The sequence below is a fragment of the Dermacentor silvarum genome, chromosome 1 (assembly GCF_013339745.2).
Source record: "Dermacentor silvarum isolate Dsil-2018 chromosome 1, BIME_Dsil_1.4, whole genome shotgun sequence".
NCBI classification, from domain to species: Eukaryota; Metazoa; Arthropoda; class Arachnida; order Ixodida; family Ixodidae; genus Dermacentor; species Dermacentor silvarum.
In genome coordinates, this window is record NC_051154.1 from 255,845,586 (window position 1) to 255,868,465 (window position 22,880).

General features: G+C 48.5%; 3 protein-coding genes across 3 annotated transcripts in view; 2 read left to right on the forward strand and 1 right to left on the reverse strand.

Moving 5' to 3' along the window:
• LOC119439527 (uncharacterized) overlaps positions 1-22,880 on the forward strand; it is a 394,460-nt gene that overhangs the window by 186,065 nt on the left and 185,515 nt on the right.
• On the reverse strand, positions 2,204-7,258 carry LOC119439622 (uncharacterized). The gene is made up of 3 exons (XM_037704852.2): positions 6,819-7,258; positions 3,582-3,962; positions 2,204-2,606 (listed from the first exon to the last, which is right to left on the reverse strand). Exons 1-3 carry the CDS (start codon positions 7,232-7,234, stop codon positions 2,204-2,206), a joined length of 1,200 nt encoding a protein of 399 aa, XP_037560780.2. The 5' UTR covers positions 7,235-7,258.
• LOC119439638 (ice-structuring glycoprotein-like) lies at positions 18,641-20,030 on the forward strand (the record flags this gene model as incomplete). The annotated part of the gene is given in 4 exon segments (XM_049660843.1): positions 18,641-19,644; positions 19,646-19,692; positions 19,695-19,791; positions 19,793-20,030. Coding segments are annotated over 4 exon segments (1,386 nt in total), but the record flags the coding sequence as incomplete, so codon positions are not given.

A 22,880-nucleotide genomic window follows, 5' to 3' on the forward strand; every position in this document is an offset into this window, starting at 1 on the left:
CTCTGACCTGGTACATTCCGAGAACACGGCACTTTTTCGGCACTGCTTGGCCGGTTGCTCCTTGTCAATGCCGTGCTGCCGGCAGCTTTCCCTCGAGGGAAACCTGTTGGGGCTTCGGTTGCACACCACCATCTTGTCTGATGAAGTGGACACACAGGCGTTAATCGACGGGCTGTAGTAAAATTCCAGCCGGCGACTCGGACAGTAAACGAACAGCGGCTTTCCGCACGCGGCGTTTCGCTGTACCTGCGTATAACGATTGCATTAGTCCTTTACTTGCGATAGCATGTTAGGCAGAGTGTTTTCACTGGCCGATGAGGCCTCTTGTCTGAAACATTTGTACGTCATGTGTGCCTCCGAGATGTCTAATCACGGAAAATTTTACTTCCGACAGCAAGCTTCACCATAGTAGTTGCACTAGTTCGTGCCATCGTGTCTGAAGCTTCGAGGGCGTGTATCTCATCATCATCAGCCTATATTTATGTCCACGGCAGGACAAAGGCCTCTCCCTGCGATCTCCAATTACCCCTGTCTTGGGCTAGCTGATTCTAATTTCGACCTGCAAATTTCCTAATTTTATCATCCTACTTAGTTTTCTGCCGTCCTCGACTGCGTTTCCCTTGTCTTGGCACCCATTCTGTAACTCCAATGGTCCACCGGTTATCTACCCTATGCATTACATGGCCTGCGGTCGCATTCTCATGAATGTCGAATGCAAAAAGTTGCATTTTTACCTGAAAGGCGAAGCATTCATAGCGATATAAAAGAACCAGACAAGTGCAAAAATTAAGGTTCGTAGTTTTAGAGAACACACCTTCATCATCATCATCAGAAGCAGCAGCAGCAGCAGCCTATATTTATGTCCTATATTTATGCCCACTGCAGGGCGAAGGCCTCTCCCTGCGATCTCGAATTACCGCTCTCTTGGGCTAGCCGATCCCAACTATTCCAACATGCACCTGCAAATTTCCTACCTTCATTACCCCACCTAGTTTTCTGCCTTCCTCGACTGCGCTTCCCTTCTCTTGGTATCCATTTTGTAACACTAATGGTCCGCCGGTTATCCATCCTACGCATTACATGTCCTGCCCAGCTCCATTCTTTTCTCTTAATGTCAATTAGGACGCATAAATTGAAGCAAATATTCGGTTAATAAGTAAATGTGCATGGTGTCACGCACGCGCCGACAGACATGAACAAATCTCACTCGATGACCGCGAGCACTCGCTGTCACACCGCTAGCGAGATGAAGAGCGCCGACAGCGGTGAGCGAACGTTCACTCGCTTGGTGCAGCTGCTCGCTTCACTATGGTGCAGCGTCACTCAGATAACATGACCTCCAACACTAGGCGCATGGTTAGTTGACATGCACGAATGCATGCACTAGTCATCTTCAGCCCTAGCATGCACCCGCCTCAGAAGACCTCCAACATATAACGCGGGCCGCATATGCGCTCAGCCGCGCCAGCCATGCGCAGCCAGCCACAGACGGGTTAGAGGAGACGCGCGCTCACCTCCCCTTGCGCGTGCTCAATCACCTGACGTCCAACATCGGATGCGCGGCCGCTCATTCTCCTCGCACTTGAACTTTAATCATAACCCACTATGCAGTATTGGGGCTTTGAAGCCCTTCATTTTTTAAGTGCTGATCGCTTATTTTATTTTTCTCCTGGGGCTTCACAATATTGAGCATGACTTCAGTCCAGTAAATGGACAAAAACAGGTGATATACGAAAGATGACGACGTGCGAACGAGACTGGCTAGTAGAAGACTAGCTTACTACTAGATTCGAGTGAATCATTGAAGGCCATTGAGAAACAAGTCGTGGAAACGGTTGTGTTCACAGGGACAAGTTCTCAGTGAGAAAGCCTTGGTTACGAGAAGCTAAGCTAATATAGATAAATTCGCAAATCATTTTTTTTTCGTAAATGCTCTTTGACATTGACAAACCACATTTGCTAATAATTCGTCCAACGTCGAATTTGAATTACAGCTGCGTTAATGAGCAATTCTAGCGTAAGAACGTTTATGTGAATACAGGGCCTTCATTCACAAAACGTTTCGTTCATAAGTGCCCTCTGCCATTCATTAGCCGGCTTCGCAAATGATATGTCCAGCATCCGGACTGGCTGAAATTTTTTCTTACGAACAATTCTAGCCTAAGACGTTTTCGTGAATACGCACTCAGGTCCAAAAGTGCAGCTAAGTTACGATTCTTACCCGGCTTTGGAATGTGATGGCCTCGACGCCCTCCAAGCCGCGCACAGCTTCGGCAGCGTTTGCCCTTGTGCCTGCGGGATCTACCGTCACCATCGGCCGCGCAGGTTTCCTTTTGTCAACGTCGGTTTCTGTTTGGTCCCACCCCGTTCCGCCTTCCAGAACCAGGTCGCCACTTGATTTCTCATTCTCATCTGTTTTCTCATCGAGGGCCATACCCTCGTTTCGGCGTTTGTCACGGCGGGCCCCGACTCTCTCCGCTTTCTTTGCCTTTTCGCCTTGGCGCTCTTCTTTTGACCGCGACTCCACTCTGCCTGACGCACTTCCCTGCTCTGCAGCTCTGCTGTAGGCGCCATTGGCACCAGCCGCCGCGGTTGTCCGCTTGTCTCTGAGAAGTTAAAGAAAGATTATGAAAGATGGGCCGACAACGCTAAGAGCCTGTCCTTTAACAAAATTCCTTAAAGAGAATAAACGTTGCGGACGTACGCGATGCAAATTCCGCGTCGCCGCACGGCACTGCCAAAAATCTTAAAATGTTCCCAATAAGCCGTACGAGGTGCGACTTCAAGTAAAACGCATGTATGTTGTTATTCGTTGTGCATTCAATGGAGCAGTGACTACTTGATACGGTTTTCTTAAACTTTTTTAAATGAACACAGCCTATGTTCTGATTGTTTCCGCGGCCTCTTCATAATGTAAACAAGGTGATATTGAAGGAGCAAACGTTTCATTACGGCTTATCAAAGTACGTTTCAAAATACTCCTCTGATAACATAAATATCTCGCAAAAGGTGATACACCACAGCCTGCGTGACCGGGACTGCTTGTTTGGCTGCGTATTCGGGCTGCTTTAGCACTTACGGGAGCCCGAAATTAGAAGTGTGTATCAGTAACTGAGGAGCATGGCTAGAAGGCTACTCTATTCGGCCACTCACTGCCCTGACAAGCTTGACACACAAGCTATACCACCCAGCGCAGCTGATAAAAGCCTAACATCGAGTAGGAAAACACACAAGAGTGTTCCCACGTGACTGCGTATAAGACAGATTCGCTCATTTACGAAGCTGGGCCGGCTATTGTGCAGGGATCCATTTATCTGGATTATTATCTCTTTCTTATCATCTACCATGATCGGCCGATCCGAGTTATAACGTAGGCTGAGCATCGCTGGGAAAATTCACGAGTCACGAATAGGGACAGCATTGAAACATAGTGGTCAGTTAGCTACATTATTGCAGCCCTGATTTCGCACTCTTCGACTCTGCTCGCTTCGCTCACCCGCATGGAGATGGGCCCATGGCTTTTTTTTTCTTTTTTTTTATGGATGCCAGCGGCGTTCACTTAGTACGCGAGAACTACGTACCCCTTGACACCATGAATCAGGCCGGAGTACAGGTCCGACGACATGGCCGCCAGGATGAGCGCGAACACGGCGGCAAAGCAGAGCGCGACGAGCACGCAGTGCGGCTGCCTGGCGAACCGCTTCCAGCTGTCAGCGTTCACACCATCGCCCTGCGGTGGACGCTCAAGGCCGATACGCTGTAGAGCGGACGCGCTGGCTGTGGCACCCTTCTTGAGGTCCGGGATCTTTCCGTCCCCGCTCTCGTCTTCGTCGTTGTCGTAGTTGAGGAAGTAATGGCGGATCTCCTCGGGCATCCAGTAGGGAGCCGCGCTGCCAACTTCGCAAGCGCTGCTGTTACGGCGGCCGCCGGCCGGGGACGGTGAGTGGCGACGCTTCACGCCCCTGAAAGGGCAGGCAGAAAGGACAGTTCAAGATAACTTGCCACGATGAGTTGCGTCAAGAGGAAGCTTTCAGCTCGGGGACTCCTATCTAAATACACGGGAAACGAATCTCTTTTTCTCGGCAACCACTGCACCAAATTTGATGAGATTTGATGCGTTAAACGTTAACGCAGCAAAAGAAAAGTATAAAATCTGGTGACTGTTGCTAGCAAATTGTCGATTTAGGCCGTCAAAAATTGAATAACAAATTGTTGTAGAGTCGCAAATTTTCAGAAAACTAACTATCAAGTTACAAATGTGTAGCTGAGCAATAAACAATGATTCCCCAAGTCTGTAAATGGCATCTAATAGTATATCTAAAGTGCGCCAAATTGATGTATATACTTTTGCAAATCCCTTGTAAACAATGTTACAAGTTTATGTAAGACATAATTGATGTATCAAATTTGTCCGCTTTGGATGCTCTAACGGATGCAATTTACAGAACTGCGATAGCTGTTCTTGGTGCAGAGTTGCAAATCTGTAGACTTCGTGCTACACAAATGCAAGAAATGACATTAAGATCGGTCCAGTGGTTATCTCAGAAAGACATTTCTGCGTTTTACATGTATTTAAACAGGCGGCAGCGGAGTTGGGCCCGTGCTAAAGCTTGCTCTTAACACTTATCTCAAATGGCCGAAAGAGCGGAACGTAAAGTGAATATTTCACGCATACGTAATAAAAACTTCCAAAACGAGCGCTTCCCTTACTTTTCTTTTAAGTGGAATCAGGGAGAGGTCCGTGACGCAGCGTGCCAACATCAAGATACCGATGTCTTGCTCTCGAAAACCTTCATCGACAGCGTGTAACACGCTTTGCTTGTGCGAACGTGAGTATTGAACCAATGTTTAGCTAATCGTCGCCAACATGAGTTACAAATAGCGCGATGTCCCACATAATTTAGTCATTCAGATCACGTAAAACATTCATGTAAGTGCATGCAAGCATGGCCGAATACACACTGGTTCAGCGCTCATTTTCTGGCTTACGTTAAATATCTTTAATTTTTGATTATCCAGGTTTTCTCTTCCCAGTTGTTGCGCGGAACTACAGTTACGCTCCATAAGAGCTTGTGATTATACGTTCGAAGACAATAGTTTACTCTCCCTGGCCGCCGCAAGAAGCGCGCCTTCTCCCGACGGGTTTGCCTGTGCATTCGCTCCGTGTTCGCATTTTGCACTGAGGGTGCGCTTGGGCAACGCCCTGCCTGTGCCGCAACAAGAACAAAAAAAGATAGAAAAAAAACATGGTGCAAGATACAGTTAGAGGTGTTCGGTCGTCAGTGGTCTGACGACCAAACATTGCAGGTCTTCAGATCGTATTGGGCGACGTGCTTTGTAAATCTATTTTGTTTTTAGTTGAACAGCTTAGCTAACGTTAGCTGGGACACACGGTATATTCATAAGGGCTACAAAACAGAATAAAAAGTTGCGCGCAACCAATATTTCTGCGTCTCCGTGCACTGTGAGCTTTTCTCCTGGCACCACCAAGCTGGGCGCATTCTTTATAACTCTTTTTTGCACAGCTATATGAATGAGCTTCTAGGAGTATATGCGTATAACACTTCCTGATCACAAGAGAAGGACGAACCCCGAGCGCCTTATTCACACTCCAACATCCTCTTTATTGTATCTCCCCTGTAGAACATTTTAGGTTCAGTCCAATCACGCACGCTGCTGCTTTAAAAACGTTCAATAAGAATGCTTGAGGAATGTTCCGTTGTTTTAGCCCCACCAAGTCTTTAAAAATGTCCAGTTGCAAGTAGCACAATTCTAATTTCTGAGCTAAATTACTCGATGAGGCGGCCATTACTTTCACAAAAAATCAAGACGCTTAATAACATAATTACAGTAATTAACATTTTTATTAATTGATTTACGGCACATATTTTATGTGTACTAATCGTGGCTAGTGCGTTTGGAAGGCATCTAGACTTGGAACGAATTCTGAGGATGGCACCGGTCTCCCGATAGCGCCGTCAAACTTGCGCTGTTCTAAGCAATGAATCACAAAAGTAACTGGAAGGCCAATGCATTTCGTCGGAGTCCGGAAAATTAACTCGAAATAGGTGTAATCCTGAGAATTCCTCGCAAGTGGATACGCCTTCCGAACTCACTTGCTATAATTCGTAAATTGAAGTATATGCCGTAAAGTAGTACTATAAAAGTTAATTAGCCTAATTACGTTCAATATTCAATTAAGTATTTTGATTTCTCTTAGAAGAAATGGGCTGCCTCATCGAATTACTCACGGGTTAGAATTGTGCTACAGCCGCAGGAATTTTTTAAAATTCGGTGCAGCTAATAAAGTACACCTGGTATATTAGTGCATTATAATAAAGGCCTCGTTACGGCATTTTCTTTTTCGTTCCTTGGTTCACACACAGCGTGCATCGCCCGTACGGCGACACTATTTTCCAGCAAAACGAACCGTTGCCTTTTCACGTCTCACTGAATCATCTAAAGCGATTGTTAAAATGAACCCTATCTCTTTTCGTTTGATCGACTCCAGTTAACCCTGTAGGCCAAGACTGTTCCACACGAAGAAAAATTAGAACTTTCTCACCTCTATTTCTGGCCATGCAAAACACACTTGTACAAAAAACAATGACATGTTAGGAGTGAACCCTAATTAAAATCGTAAATGATTAATTAGTAACTTGTTTGTTGAACTTTCCACAGCTGAAACTTCATTCCAGTAAATCAAAAGTGCAAAGCAGATTTTGCGATAAGTTTTCTTCGCTTAAATCAGCAATTTGAGGCCTCAAACAGCGTAGCATGTATGATACGTTGAACATTACAGGGTTAATCAACCGCACCTTGGATACGGCTTGTCGTCGGAACTGCTCTCAGTCGACGTTGGTGACGAGGACTCACTCCTCTGGGATTTGGGTGGGCCGCTGGCACTTGCGATGACCGAACTGCCAGCCCCCGCCAGGTCCTGTGTCATCGCGTAAGACTGCCGGCGGACGCCGGACGCCGGGCTACCGGCTCTTTCGTCCACCTGGAACCGTAGAGTCTTCGCGGAGTGTCTTCTGGGCAGGCTGAAGAAGCCCGGTGGAGTCTTGAGGATGCCAGGAGGGGGCCGCCGCCAGGCCGGAGGCCTGGGTAAGAACGCTGGTAGTTGCGGCATCGATTCCGGCTGCGCTGATCGGTGAGAGAACGAGGCCATTGCTCGCGGGACGGGCTGTTGTTGTTGTTGTTGTTGTTGTTGACCTGAGAGGTTGTGGCGCATACCCACAGTGGGGGATTGGCCATGAATCGGGTGGTTATATTTGGTGCATAAATACAAGGGAATTAACGAATGGAATACTGGAGTTTATAAAAGAAGATTTTGTGAGACGAGAAGAAGAAAAAAAAAGAACTAAATAATAATAGGTTTAAAAAATGAATAAAAGAAAACTATGGTGGGAAAGGTGACAATAAGTTTAGCATGGTAATCGATTTGATTCTATGAGATAATTTTGGATTGCCAAGCAAGCATTTCTGTGGCTGAACCCAATAATAGAGGCTCCAAAAGATAGAATTACAGGTGCCGATAAATCTAGGCCAATATTGCGAAGCGGGATTTCCAGTAGGCTTCTCCTTATGGCAGAAAAACGCCGACAAGACAACAAGAAATGGTCTATTGTCTCCGCTTTGCCACAGAATGAGCATAATGGTGAGGGGACCAGACCAGACCTGTGTAAGTAAAAGTTTAACGTAGGGATACGGCAGCGCAGCCTCGTGATGACAACTTCGATTTTCCGGCTTTGGCAAAAGTCTCTGTGCCAAGGGTATAGAAGATGTCTGTATTCCAAACAATTGGTTAGAGCAGAGCCTGACACTGCCTGCATAATGACACTCCTGCGAAATCTAGCAGCAGTGACATGAGCAGTCAAAGGACAATACGGAAAAATTGGTCCGGTTATCGACGCCTTGGCTAGTGAATCTGCTATTTCATTTATAATAAGTCCTCTATGGCCAGGCACCCAAATTAAACTCAAACTTTTCACATAACCAGGTATCAATGAATGAAACGTCCTTAATACGCGAGAGTCGCAAGAAGCGGTGAGGGATGAGCACAATGATAATGAATCAGTGACTATCACGGCAGACGTAATTTATGGGTCTAATTTGCGTAGAGCCAGCACCACCGCCATGAATTCGGCTAAAAATATAGGTATAAAATCTGGCAGCCGAAGAGAAAATGTCCAATCGAGAATAGGGGAAAATATACCAACACCTGATTTTTCCTGACATTGTGAGGCATCTGTCGCAATAACGATATTTGTTTGCAGGCTCTACAGATGATCTTGTAATAGACCATCTAGAATGCTATGTGGAAGTAATTTTGAATTATTAGGAAAGATGTCATCGAATTGAATATCAGTGGATACAGATCTGTCAGGAATCCGAAGTACATCACAGATGCGCACGTCCAAAGGGTCAAGTAATTGTTGCGTGAATGTAATTTGGGGAGTATGTAAACGCGGCCAGTTTACACGAAAAAAACAATCAGGTTGGGAAATGAATATTGTTTGAGAACGTCTCACCGGTGTTTCATAAATTCTCAAAAACGTCTGTACTGTCAAAAGACGGAACCTACACGAAAGAGGAGGAACACGGGATTCGAGATAAAGAACAGAATTTGCAACAAATTTAGGAAGCCCTAGGCACAAACGCAAAGCTTCTCTTTCTAAGAGGATCAAAGGGCGGGAAGTGTAAGCTGGAGCTCCAGAGAAGAGTGCGCAACCAAATTCTAATACAAGACGAACGTACATGCGATATATCATTAGAAGTGTATCTCTTCTCAATCCTATTCGACGATTGCTCAGCCTGCGCAAAATGCCAATTGCACGGGTACCTTTTCCAGTCACATGATCTATGTGTGGCCGCCAGTTGAGAGAGGCGTTATAAATTATTCCAAGGTACTTAACCGATTCTACCTGTGGTATGTCTTGTAGGTGGTAAGAGAGAGAGATATGCACTGGGTCATTTACCGGAAAAACTAGAATGGCACATTTGCTGGTATTGAGTAAAAACTGATTAACATCTAGCCAGCTCTCCAGGGCACAAAGGTAAGTTTGCAGTCGTTGATATAACGTATGAATGTCATTTGCAGATGCGAAAAACGCAATATCATCTGCATAAACATAAGTTGTGACTTCTTCGTGATGGGGAATTGCGCTCATGAGAATATTAAAAAGCGCCGGGGAAAGGACTGAACCTTGCGGTACTCCTCTCATTTGTTTGCACCTAGAAGACGAAAAGCCACTTTTGTAGCAGTAGAATTCTCTTTCACTTAAAAATGAATGAATCCACGCTGTTATATAACCAGGAACACCACAAGATGTTAGCCGATTTATCAAAACTGTGTGTTCCACGGTATCATATGCTTTAGCGATATCAAGCGTCACTAAGGCAGCATATTGCTTATGACGTCGAGCAAGTTGTATCCGGCTTTCTAAGTCGACATGGGCATGCCAGATAGAGCAGCCAGCCCTGAAACCAATCTGACATGGACTAAGAATTGAATTATCATTTACAAATTTTGTGATACGAAGGTGAATAAGCCTCTCAATTAATTTTACTACATTTGACGTAAGCGCTATAGGCCTGATGTTCTCCAATGTATACCCTCCCCCTTGTTTCTTAAGTATCATTACTACTTTGGCAAGCTTCCATTGCAAAGGAATCCAAGCATTTTTAATCGAATAGTTTACCACGTCTAAAAGAATGTTCGGCGATTCTTTTAACAATTTCTTTTAACAATATTTTTAGCATTGCATTTGTGATTCCGTCAGGGCCAGGTGCTGTATTTGGCAAGCATGCTGCAGTCTGATTGAGCTCAGATAATGAAATTGAGGTGAAGCCATCCGAAGAGTCTAAAGCATAATGAATAGTTGGAAGCCGGGCTGCAAATCGATTTTCTAAACCTTTGGCAATTGCTTCTAAAGAGGAGCTCATTTCTTGCGGGGTCAAAACGATGGAGTCTAATGTTAACGGCGTTGGTAGCACATTTCTAGCACGAAGAAATGCGAACAGAGCTCGCTTGTTTTTTGATTTTGATAGATAATCATAATGCCTAATATCATATTCATCTTTGGCTCGGTTAACAGTACGCTTAAATACACCAGCGTGAAACTGATAATTTTTCCAATTTGTCGGGCATTGATTATGGAGAAGTGTTTTCCAGGCTGCTTTTCTTTTCCTATAATCACGCGTACACTCATCATTCCACCAACAACAAGCGGTGTGCTTAGCCGAAGGGATGACAAATTCAGCTTGCTTCAGGGAGCCCTCAAGAACCGAACAAATCATTGAAGCGATTTCCTCGTCATTGGCATTAGCAAATTTCGAAACGGATGCAAGTAAGACAGTCTTAAATTTATTGTGGTTGACGAATGTGCACGCCTGGCATTCTAAAGATGTTATTGGACACATGATTTCAAATGACACAGGAAGATGATCACTGTTGGTTGCTGAGTCAACCGTTAACCACGAAGAAACATTGAGGCCAGCACTACAAAATGTTAAGTCTAACACTGACCGAAAGTGACCTCTAACAAAAGTCACATGTCCTGTGTTCTGACATGAAAGGTTACTATCAATAGCCCATTCCCATAGTCGCTTACCCCACAAATCTGTTTTTAGACCCCACGACACATGATGCGAATTAAAATCTCCTGCGAACAAAATTTCTTTTCTGCAAGCAGCTACGGCCCTATCAAGTTGGCGCGTACTTTGCACACCGGTGGGGAAATAGGTATTAATAATTGAAAATGGTTGATACCCTGGGAGACATAAGTCTATCGCCAAAATTTCGCAGTTGGAGTCCATGAATTTAAAAGAAAGGTTTGCCTTATGACAAATTTTATTTGAAACAAGTATCAATAGTCCTCCACCTCGCGGGTTACGATCTAATCTGAATGAACGAAAACCTTTGAAATGAAAATTTTTCTCTAGTGATAGCCAAGTTTCCTGAAGAAGTATAACATCTGGATTAAGCTGATGAGATAGGTAAAACAAATCTGTTAAAGCTGAGCAGATAGAGCGACAGTTCCACTGCAATACTTTCAACTGTCCAATGGTGTTGATCGCACAGCAGCGGCAACTGCCGCCTTAAGAAAGCTTTCTTTTTTCATAGGCGATGGTTGACTCTTTTTTGGTTTTGGTTTCATGGTCTTAGAAATTGGAGATCCCATGCATTTGGGAGCTCGAGCGTCAAGTTCCATATCTGTGACAGTAAGGGAGTCTGAGGAAGAGGACTCACCCTCGCCTGGTTGAATTGGCGGAGTAGTGTCCGTCGAGTGATCTTTAAATGTAGAAGGCGCTTCTACGTCGTTGCTAGGCATTCGAGGTGTGGCGTTAAGTACTGATGACTGTAGCGGTGCCTTAGTTGCTTGCAACAATTGAATCATCTGACTGGAAATGATTTGAGCTAGGCATTCTGATAGGCTGGATACCAATTTATCCATAGCTTTAGTCATTGCCTTTTCCACAGCAGCGTCAATTGCTTCCGAGAGATTAATATTCATACTTGGAGCGTTCGGGCTGTAACACCAGAGTATCCGAAGGCCCTGTCTTTAACGACTGCAATTGCATCTCTTCGGGAGCAGCGACGGCGGCTCGATTACTTCAAGAATTTGAGTTTCTTGGGCGCGAGCTGAGCAATTCGAATAGTCTGCTGGGTGTGTTCCCCCGCAGAGGCAGCAGTTTTCAGATTGCGCAGAGCATTCACTTGAGGGATGACCATCTCCACAGGTGCGGCAGCGTACGCTCGACTTACAACCTCCTGCACTGTGCCCGAATCTCCAACAATTCTGACATTGTATTGGACGTGACGCGAGTGGTTCTACACGGAACACAAGAGGCCACACTTTGATTTCGGACGGACATGATGCGCCCACAAACGTGGCAATTACTGACTCAGTCGGAATTCTCTCAATATTTACAAGGCGATTGCAACGATAAATAGCAATGACGCCTGCTGCGGAGAGCTTGTCCAGGGTTTCAGTTGGACTTAAGTGGGAGTCTACGCCTCGTACGAGGCCCTTGTTGCACGCAAGGTGCGGCGGGATAAAAGTTCTCACCGGGATGGAAGCGAATGAAGTGCATTTCAGCAGATCTTCAACACAGGTCTGGTCCGGTGACCGACACAATATACCTCCGCGTCCGAACGCTCGCACGTCAGTGATGGTCTGGAAGTGGTTGGACATTGTCTTAAGTTCCTTCTGGACAGCTTGTGGGTTCGTCAGCCTGATGGAACCTCCATTGGTAGGCACGAGCGCAACAGGAATGGTGCTTACGCCACTGCGAAAAAATAAATCTAAAGGTAATTCATTAGATGGCAGGGATGCTGACCAGGCGGATCGCGCCTGGCCAGGAGAATTGGTCGACATCAGCCCAAGATGGCTGATGCAAGGAATGCGAATAAAACAGGGATGAAATAAAGGTAGTTAGAAACCTGAAACCACCCGATACACAGCCAAAATACCACTGCAAGCCAACGAAGCTTGGAGAGGCACCGGAAGGCCGCAGGAACGCCGCAGCTCGCGCTCTCGTTCGGAGGATTGGCGGTGTACAGACGCAGCCCATTTCAGTGAGACGTGAAAAGGCAACGGGACGGGCTATAGCTGGTATTTGTCTTTCTTCTCTTCCCATTCGCCGGTTTTGGCAGGAGCGGCGCGTGATAAAGATTTATGCCTCGATCGGCAACAGCGGCGCGCACTCGCAAAGCTGGACACACCTTGGGACTCCCCCATGGTCTCGCGAACAATCGCAAAAGAACCGAGCTTCAGGGTCTATGCCGACGTAACCTGAACGCGAAAGTATAGCGAAATCGCTAATAACACATGCGAAGTGCTGTTAGATGAAGTATTTCCTTTGGGACGGCGATTTGGGGCCTGTAGGTCGAAGTTCCTGACGTAAAACCAGCGCAAAGCACCGAAATGCGGGAACAAAAATAGGAGTGCGGGGAAACTACAGACGTTCTTTGCCCCATAAAATTCAGTAGTACAGCGCCTGTGTTTGTAGTTTGTTCCTGAAACTGCGTGTATATTTATTATTCCCGCACTTCGGAGCCTAGCGCTGCTTTTTACGTGATGACTTACAACCCTACTCGTTTTACTAGTACAATCGATCAATCAATCAGTGAATCAGTCAAATAACCAACCAATGAATGAATCAATCAATCCATGAAATATTTATAATAGTTCCCAGGGACAGGTACGGAGCCTTCATACTGGCGCACTTAAAAAAGTAAAACGCTGGACAAAATGTACAGAGAAGGCAAATGTTGTAGACAACAGAATGCGAGATATAGAAACAAATAGGTAAACAGGCAACAAGGAGGCGGGTGTAAAAGGGAGTTAATCATGTAACATAATTACCTACATATATGTGAAATACAGGAAGTGGACTCTGAAATATGCCATTAGAGGGAAAATACCTATTACGTGTTTTTTGGAGTCGAGCAATAGGACAGTCTCTAATGCAACAAGGCCGCGCAGAAAACGTGAAATGCTGCCTGGTATACTTTTTGGGGATGGAACATTTGTCGGGATATGGGGGGATGCCAGCGGCCCTCTGCCTCGACACACCGAACCCCGCGGTTGGCGCATGCCTGCGCATCAACCGCGGTCCGGTACAAGCTCGAGGAAACAAAAGACGACAACCACGTGTACACTCGAAAAGCATTTATTACGACTGCAACTAACACTTCGAGCAGGCCAGCTAGCTATAGTTGACATCGCTGAGGGTTCCCTCGAAGAGAATAATACACTAGGTAAAGAAGGGCTTCCGACTTACCAACTGGGGAATACGGGGGGGCCGCGGCGTTTGCCGCGGCAAGAACGCGGTTGACTAACCACGTGCGGGAATACGGGAGCGGCGGCGGAGACTTCCGCCATCGCCGCTTGCTGGGGACCAAAGAGCCCCGGGCGATATCAGCGGGATCTCACGTGACCCACCCGGTGGCGCTGATAGCGCTTGCGATTCCCGCGCGCCGCCCGCGGAAGGAAAGTTTCCCCTCTCCCAACTCTCCCTGGCACGCATGCGCTTGACGCGACGTTCGCTGCCCATGCGGCGGTTATCGGATCCGAGGATTCCCACATCCCTCCACCCTTAAATATTGCCGTACGGTGGAGAAATCGCTGGAACGACGGCATTGACAAAGTATCGGGGCAGATGCGATGGTAAACTCCGGCAGGAAATGTCCGAATCCACGTTGATAGGCAGCACAGTCCTGTGTGGCGGCCGCCCACATGTGGCAGCCGTCACCGTGGTTGACGATGACGGGGGCTGAAGATGGCTTGCCCTCAAGATGCGCGCCGCAATGTCCTCCCGGGAACAGCGGGTCAGGACTTTCTCGAAGCGGCGCGCGCGCCGGCTCGATGAACCTCGCACCGGCGCATCCTCGTGGGAGTGTATAATGGTGGGCCTCCCTCATTGTGGCTGCCATGTGCTGCTGCATCGGGCCGCGAACAGGGAGGGGCCGAGACAGCAGGCAGGGACGTGGACCATGGCAGCAATAGCAAGTCGAGGCGGCTTCACTCGTTCTGCAAAGTCGCTGAAATGCACTCCACAAACACTTAGAATTAAGGCAGTAGAGGCCGCCGCAGCGTCGGCCGTCTGACACGATGCTGAACCACCCGTCTACCGCATAGCTTTATGTGGCAACGAGAAAAAAACAATCCAGTTCGTTTGAATGAAGTTATTCGCTACGACCGAATTTTTCCGGTCCGATTCAGCGCGAAAGTGGGCGATGCTCGTATGAACAAAGCGCTCTCTGGTCCCCCGAGATTTCCGTTATTGCGCCCGCAAAATATTGAGTTCATCTGAACAAAATAAGCTTTCTATTTCGAACGAGGTTTCTCCGCTCGGGCGAGTATAGTAAAACTAGCGAATCCGGTTGCACCCGCTAAAGGTCACGGCATGGTCGTCTTCGAACATGCGACCGGCAGCTCCGCAGAGCCTTAGGCCTAAACGCGTCCATGACGGATACCAATGCCACAAAAGACCTATAAAGGGTTCCAATGAGCCGCCGCGAGGAGATGAAGGCCTAGCTAAGTGGTCCCCGCTCGCTGCTCAACACGCAGCTTCTGAGCAGACTCCTGGGACTGCGCCCCGCTGACGTCCTAGCCAGCGTTTCCGGCGCCCAGCTCCCAGAGCCAAAGATACAGAAAGGAGGCTATTTACATATGTACAGGGAAATTCGACCACCGCGTCGGCTGCTGCACTCACTCGCTTCGGGCGTACTCTTAAAAGAAAACTTGCTGCAAATCTCAGCGTCTACACGAGTTCGGCGACCCTGGCGCAGCGTTAACTCGCCCTCAAGAAAGCACACACAGATCTAGCTAGCAATCACGCCTTCGGCTGAGGCCTAACGCTGGTCCGGACAAAGCCTTCAGGCTTCCTCGCATCCGAACCGATCGTCGTCCCGTTTTCCAAGAGCTTGCCCCACGTTGGGAACGCCAAAATGTCGGGCTATGGGGGGAATGCCAACGGCCCTCTGCCTCGACACACCGAACCCCGCGGTTGGCGCATGCCTGCGCATCAACCGCGGTCCGGTACAAGCTCGAGGAAACAAAAGACGACAACCACGTGTACACTCGAAAAGCATTTATTACGACTGCAACTAACACTTCGAGCAGGCCAGCTAGCTATAGTTGACATCGCTGAGGGTTCCCTCGAAGAGAATAATACACTAGGTAAAGAAGGGCTTCCGACTTACCAACTGGGGAATACGGGGGGGCCGCGGCGTTTGCCGCGGCAAGAACGCGGTTGACTAACCACGTGCGGGAATACGGGAGCGGCGGCGGAGACTTCCGCCATCGCCGCTTGCTGGGGACCAAAGAGCCCCGGGCGATATCAGCGGGATCTCACGTGACCCACCCGGTGGCGCTGATAGCGCTTGCGATTCCCGCGCGCCGCCCGCGGAAGGAAAGTTTCCCCTCTCCCAACTCTCCCTGGCACGCATGCGCTTGACGCGACGTTCGCTGCCCATGCGGCGGTTATCGGATCCGAGGATTCCCACACATTGCACATGAAAAAGAAGCTTTGGACAATGTATAATACCATGGGCCACCTTAAAGAGGAACATATGGTCTGATTAATTACGTCTTGACTTTGAGGTGTGAGGTGGGGTATATTTGAGAGAGCTGGACCATGGTCGCCAGAACGACAAAAGTCGTTCTTGAAAATAGATATCAATTTATTATGAACGCGTTCAATGAGGTTAGAATTAAGCTGGCACATTGCGTTCCAAGCTATACCGATATATACTCGAGTAGTGGAAGGGACACAGTAGAACACAATTTCAGAAAAGCAACAGGGAAGTGGAAATCATCTGATATACGACAAACAATACCATTAGCGCGAATGGCACGTTCTTTTCCATATTTATATTATGTAGAGAAGCTTAGCATTTTGTCGAAGTACTCACCAAGATCTTTCATTCCATCGAACCTGGCAGTGGAGCATCCCGAAGGGTGTGCATTTGAGAGTAGCTTATTGACTTTGCGGCAGTTTGATTTTTGGAGGCCAATGCAGTCGCGAACACTGTTGATAGTCTTATATAGCTTTTAGTCGTGAGTATATAGAAAGAATGAAGATTGTTAAATTGCTGACAAAATTTCATTTATGAACAGTAGGAAGAAAAGAAGGCCAAGAACAGATCCTTGATGAACTCCGCTAATGACCTCAGAGCTAATAGAGCTCTCTCCGTTAAAGCCAAGGACGCATGGTCTAATTCTGAGGTAATTAGATGCCAGGGCAGTGATGGAAGAAGGTATATCCATTTGCGTGAGCTTTGTAACCTGACGAGGACCTCATGGCAAACTCCATCAAATGGTTTACTTAGGTCAAAGTAAAGAGCATCTAATTAGTAACTGTAATGAGTAACGGTAGTTAATTAGTAACGGTAGTTAGTAACTGCACTTCTAGCACCATATTTGTGTACGGGAACCACCCGTGCTATCTTCTAAGCGCTACTAAATGTACTAGACTTAACGTAATTGTTGAATATGCTTGTGAGAACAGGGACAAGTGGGCTTCCATGTGCCTTAAACAGTGGGGGAGGGATAGCATCAGCGCCAAAAGAAAGAGAAGGATTGAGGCGTTTCATACACTTCAACGAAAAAAAAAGGTGGGGGGGTCTTCATTGACTGATAGCACACACACCATACCAGATTAAGAAGGAAGGTCGGTAGAGCTAGACGCATCTTTCACATCAAATAGAGAAAATCTTCTGGAAAGGCATCAGCAGTGTGATAGACAACATCACCTTTTTTATCAAAAAGGCATACATCTTCGGCGCTCTTTTTAGAAGAGTGAGACAAAGCGCACGTAGCTCCAGAAGTATTTTGAATTACGTGTCATGCTGGCTTCGAGACGTTCAATGTGGTCGGAGTGATTATTATTTTAATAGAATTTGCTAAGAAAAAGGCCGCCTAAATTCAAGTTTGCACTTAATTAGGCCTGTTTGCCCTGCATTTCTGTGTGCACAGTCTCTCAGTTTTATTGCCGTTTTTAGTTCATTAGAAAACCAGTGAGGGAACTTTGACTTTTTGAGTGTTTTTATAGGTATTAATATGCGCATGCCATCTTCAATGACTTTCTTAAACAAATTAATCTGTTTATCAACATCAGCTGTCGCATCTACGAACGGCCAGTCAGCTTTTTCAAGATAATGGTACAAGCCAACGTAGCCTCCTAGAGAAACGATGAAGTTACGTTTCGTGATGTTGCATTTCTGTTCAGTCAGCGTTAAAGAAATACTTAAAGGAAAGTGGAGCTTATCTGGCGCAACTAGATGAACGAATCTACGGATGACGGAAACAGTATCAAAATTCGTAAGACAAAGATCTAAGACGTTGCCACAGCTGTTCTCAGTGAAGTTAAGCTGCTGCATGGAATTAAAAGATATTAAGTTAAGCAAGGAGTGGCATTTTGGAGAAAGGTAAGAGGAATTCTTTCAGAGAGTAATATTAATCCACAAAATTCCGGGTGCATTATTGTCTCCAATAATGAACACTTTGTAATTGTTATTTTAAATTATAACGGTTTCAATTGATGCCAGGATAAGTCCAAATACAGCAGGAGTTACGTCATGTGCTACATAGAACGCACAAAGCAACAGCCGTTCACAACCTGAAAAACGCATGTTTATGCAAACAGCCTCGATTGCACTGTGATTAAAGCGACGGAAACATTTTATCGCACAAGCAACCGCGATAAAGACGCCACCACCTCTTTGGGTCCAGGAGGAATAATGTACGCGTAGATTCCTACAAAAGACGTTATAATACGGATAAAACTATAATGGATGTGCTAGTTCACGTAAAAGCCAGGTTTAACTTTAAACTATTGGAGAATGAGAAGAAGAAATAACATTTGAAAAAAGAAAACTTAGTTTGGTGCGTAGGCCTCGAACAATTTGGTAGGAGCGTACGTCTGCTGCGTCACTAATACGTCACTCTATTTTTGTCCCATCTTTCACTGCCTCCTCTTGTTGCTGCTCACAGCTCCAAAGCTTGCTGTCGTGGAGCCTACCACGAAACGGCTTGAAGAAGCGAGACCTTGGCAATAATGATAATAATAATCAATCAATTAATCTTTATTACATGTACCCTCGAACAACCGGAGGCAACGATTCTAACAACAACAACAACAACAACAACAACAACAAACAACAACAACAACAACAGCAGCAGCAGCAGCAGCAGCAGCAGCAGCAGCAGCAGCAGCAGCAGCAGCAGCAGCAGCAGCAGCAGCAGCAGCAGCAGCAGCAGCAGCAGCAGCAGCAGCAGCAGCAGCAGCAGCAGCAGCAGCAGCAGCAGCAGCAGCAGCAGCAGCAGCAGCAGCAGCAGCAGCAGCAGCAGCAGCAGCAGCAGCAGCAGCAGCAGCAGCAGCAGCAGCAGCAGCAGCAGCAGCAGCAGCAGCAGCAGCAGCAGCAGCAGCAGCAGCAGCAGCAGCAGCAGCAGCAGCAGCAGCAGCAGCAGCAGCAGCAGCAGCAGCAGCAGCAGCAGCAGCAGCAGCAGCAGCAGCAGCAGCAGCAGCAGCAGCAGCAGCAGCAGCAGCAGCAGCAGCAGCAGCAGCAGCAGCAGCAGCAGCAGCAGCAGCAGCAGCAGCAGCAGCAGCAGCAGCAGCAGCAGCAGCAGCAGCAGCAGCAGCAGCAGCAGCAGCAGCAGCAGCAGCAGCAGCAGCAGCAGCAGCAGCAGCAGCAGCAGCAGCAGCAGCAGCAGCAGCAGCAGCAGCAGCAGCAGCAGCAGCAGCAGCAGCAGCAGCAGCAGCAGCAGCAGCAGCAGCAGCAGCAGCAGCAGCAGCAGCAGCAGCAGCAGCAGCAGCAGCAGCAGCAGCAGCAGCAGCAGCAGCAGCAGCAGCAGCAGCAGCAGCAGCAGCAGCAGCAGCAGCAGCAGCAGCAGCAGCAGCAGCAGCAGCAGCAGCAGCAGCAGCAGCAGCAGCAGCAGCAGCAGCAGCAGCAGCAGCAGCAGCAGCAGCAGCAGCAGCAGCAGCAGCAGCAGCAGCAGCAGCAGCAGCAGCAGCAGCAGCAGCAGCAGCAGCAGCAGCAGCAGCAGCAGCAGCAGCAGCAGCAGCAGCAGCAGCAGCAGCAGCAGCAGCAGCAGCAGCAGCAGCAGCAGCAGCAGCAGCAGCAGCAGCAGCAGCAGCAGCAGCAGCAGCAGCAGCAGCAGCAGCAGCAGCAGCAGCAGCAGCAGCAGCAGCAGCAGCAGCAGCAGCAGCAGCAGCAGCAGCAGCAGCAGCAGCAGCAGCAGCAGCAGCAGCAGCAGCAGCAGCAGCAGCAGCAGCAGCAGCAGCAGCAGCAGCAGCAGCAGCAGCAGCAGCAGCAGCAGCAGCAGCAGCAGCAGCAGCAGCAGCAGCAGCAGCAGCAGCAGCAGCAGCAGCAGCAGCAGCAGCAGCAGCAGCAGCAGCAGCAGCAGCAGCAGCAGCAGCAGCAGCAGCAGCAGCAGCAGCAGCAGCAGCAGCAGCAGCAGCAGCAGCAGCAGCAGCAGCAGCAGCAACCAAAACTGAAATCAAAGACAGCCATATAAGAGAATGTCAGTAAAAGCAAAGGAAGATACACAGAGAAAACAAAATAGGGAACTTTTAGACATACAAAAATACAGCACAAGTAAAAAAAACAATAGGAAAACAAACCGTTTACATCCAACGAAACGAAAGGTCATGTCAATTCGCAAAAAAAAAAAAAAAAAACGCAGAAAAATACTTGTGTGCCAATGTGGCAAAGTATACTTAGATACAACAATACGAAGGTCGGAACGAAACAACGACAGCCACTTACGGCAGCCTCGCCCGCAGCACGCGAGACAACTGCTGCTGTGCCGCAGGAAGAGCGCCCTGGCCGATGCCAGGCGTGACCCGCCGTGGTCGCTTAGCTAAGGCGTTGCGCTGCTAAGCACGAGGTCGCGGAATCAATCCCATCGAAAAGCGGTGGCCGCATTTCGATGGGATTCTAAAAAAAAAAAAATGCCCGTGAACCATGGACTGGGTGCACGTTAAAGAAGCCCAGGTGGTCGAAATTAATACGGCGCACTACGAGGTGCCTCGTAACCAGATCGTAGTTTTGGTACGTAAAACCGCAGAATTTGAATTTAAATATGACGCGTGTCACGACGCTGGCGCAAGGAGGAATGCGGGCTGCGGTGTTACCGCCGGCGCGCACATCGATTGCGCACGAGCTGAGACCGAGCGAAAAGCGTTGGCGTTTGTCAGGGTCCAATAAAACGATCAGCGAGATTTATCTCTACGTTTACTGTCCGTTGTGCTCAGATTAGTGTATGCACCGCGGTGTGGTATGCACACAGCTGTTCACCAGGAACGCTCATTCGTGTTGGTGAATTCTTTATGTCGCCCAAAAAGAGGGGACCAGTCCAAGGACCGGTTGCGCTGGCTTAGAGGAGGTCGGCGGGGATCCCTTGGGATTCCGCGGCCTCCACCGCACGCTGGATGAGCCGACGTTGGTCTGCTGGCTCGGAGCTACGCAGGAGGGACTCCCACGACTCTGGGGTGTTTGTTTTGTCTGTGTTGTAATGCGTACAAGTCCACGCCATGTGTATGAGAGTGGCCGGAGCTGAGCAGTGTTTGCACCGAGGCGTTATTTGTTGCGGAAAGATTTTACTGTATAAGAGGGGGTGTGGGAAGCTGCCTGTTTGTAGTTTGCGCCATTGGACGGCCTCGCGCCTTGTTAGATCACGGTGTGCGGGATGATATATGCATCTCCCGTGTCGGTAGTACTGGAGGATGTCCGTGTAAGTGGTGAGTAGAGAATCGTGCGAGATAGTGGTGTCAGGGGAATCGGGGCGGTGGATCCTACACTCGGCTCGGCAGCTAAGATCTCGAGCAAGTGCATGCACCTGGACGTTTCCCCTGAGCGATTCATGGGCTGGAGCCCACATGAGTAAGCGGGATGTGGAGGAGGGGGGAGTAGAATGCAGAATGTGTGATGCCGGGCGAGAGATACGGCCGGCATCGTAGTTGCGGATCGCCTGTTGAGAATCACTTATGACGACTTTAATAGGATCAGCTAGCGCAAGCGCAATGGCAACCTCCTCTGCTTCGGTGACTGTTTCTGCGTTGCGAATGCTGCAGGCTGTGTACCAGCTGCGGTGTGGGGCGAGGGCTGCCGCCACCATCGCTGGTTTCGAGGGGTGGTAAGAGGCGTCCGTATACGTGACATCTGGACGTCCGCTGAAGCGTTTCTCGAACTGTCGTGCACGATCGGCCCGTCTCTCGGCGTGGTGTTCCGGATGCATCCGTTTGGGAATGGGAGGTATTCGGAGATTTTGACGATATTCCGGTGTAAGGTCAATATAATTGGGGGCCGCCCTCGTTGGTGAGATCCCAACTTGCTGCAGTACCGCGCGGCCAGCGTGTGTGAGTGACAACCGCTCGTATTGGGCGGTGAGGGTAGCTTCGATCAGTTCGCTCACGGTGTTGGAGATGCCGAGAGCCATAAGCTTGTGAGTAGCTGTTGACATGGGAAGACCCAGGGCCGTCTTGTATGCTTTTCGAAGTGACGCCTCTAGCCGTTCGCTTTCGGCGCGGATGAGACGTAAGTAAGGTGCGGAGTAGGTGATGCGGGAGCAGATGAAGGCTTGGACGAGGCGCAGGAGGTTGCACTCTCGCATACCCGAGTCGGTGCTTGTTGGAGACTCGCTTGATAAGACGTCCGATCTGTAGCACCGACTGGTCGATGCGTTGGAGCGATATATTGTTGCTGCCGTTTGCCTGTAGGTGTAGGCCCAGAATCCTGATGTGATCTGTACGAGGGATGGTGTTTCCTTGCACCCGGAGTTTGATCTCAGGAAGTATTTTTGGTGGGCGTCGTCCTTGGGACGGGATGATTATATACTCTGACTTAGTCGCCGAGCAGCTGAGGCCAACTGTATCCAGATAGCCTCCGACCCGATCGACGGCGGTCTGGAGAGTCTCTTCGATCTCGCCGTCACTGCCGTGTGTGATCCAAAGAGTAAGATCGTCAGCATAAACGCTGTGGTGTAGGTGGGGAATGTCAGCCAGAAGCTTGGGCAGGCCTATCAGTGCAACGTTGAAAAGCAGCGGCGAGAGCACTGAGCCTTGCGGCGTGCCGCGGTTGCCAGGAGAGATGATGGAGGGATGTCCCGTGCCGACGCTGAGTTGTATCTTGCGGTCGGTCAGGAAGTCTCGGACGTATGCATACGTGCGATGTCCGACGCCGAGAGTCTGGAGTTGTTGAAGAATCGCTTCATGGAGGATATTGTCGAAGGCCTTGGCAACATCGAGGCCGACGATGACTTTCGTGTCTAGTGTGCGACGCATGACTACCTGGTGATGGAGAAGAAGCATTATGTCGGGGGCTGCTAAGTGAGGACGGAAACCGAACATCGTGTCTAGTAGGAGGT

What these genes read in the sequence shown, in the direction of transcription:
- LOC119439622 (XM_037704852.2), bottom strand. Translation starts at nt 7,234, where the DNA reads ATGCGCCACAACCTCTCAGGTCAACAACAACAACAACAACAACAACAG. An exon ending in GACGACAAGCCGTATCCAAG is followed by an intron (nt 3,963 to 6,818) that starts GTGCGGTTGATT and finishes CTGCCCTTTCAG; the next exon opens with GGGCGTGAAGCGTCGCCACT. An exon ending in CTGATTCATGGTGTCAAGGG is followed by an intron (nt 2,607 to 3,581) that starts GTACGTAGTTCT and finishes TTAACTTCTCAG; the next exon opens with AGACAAGCGGACAACCGCGG.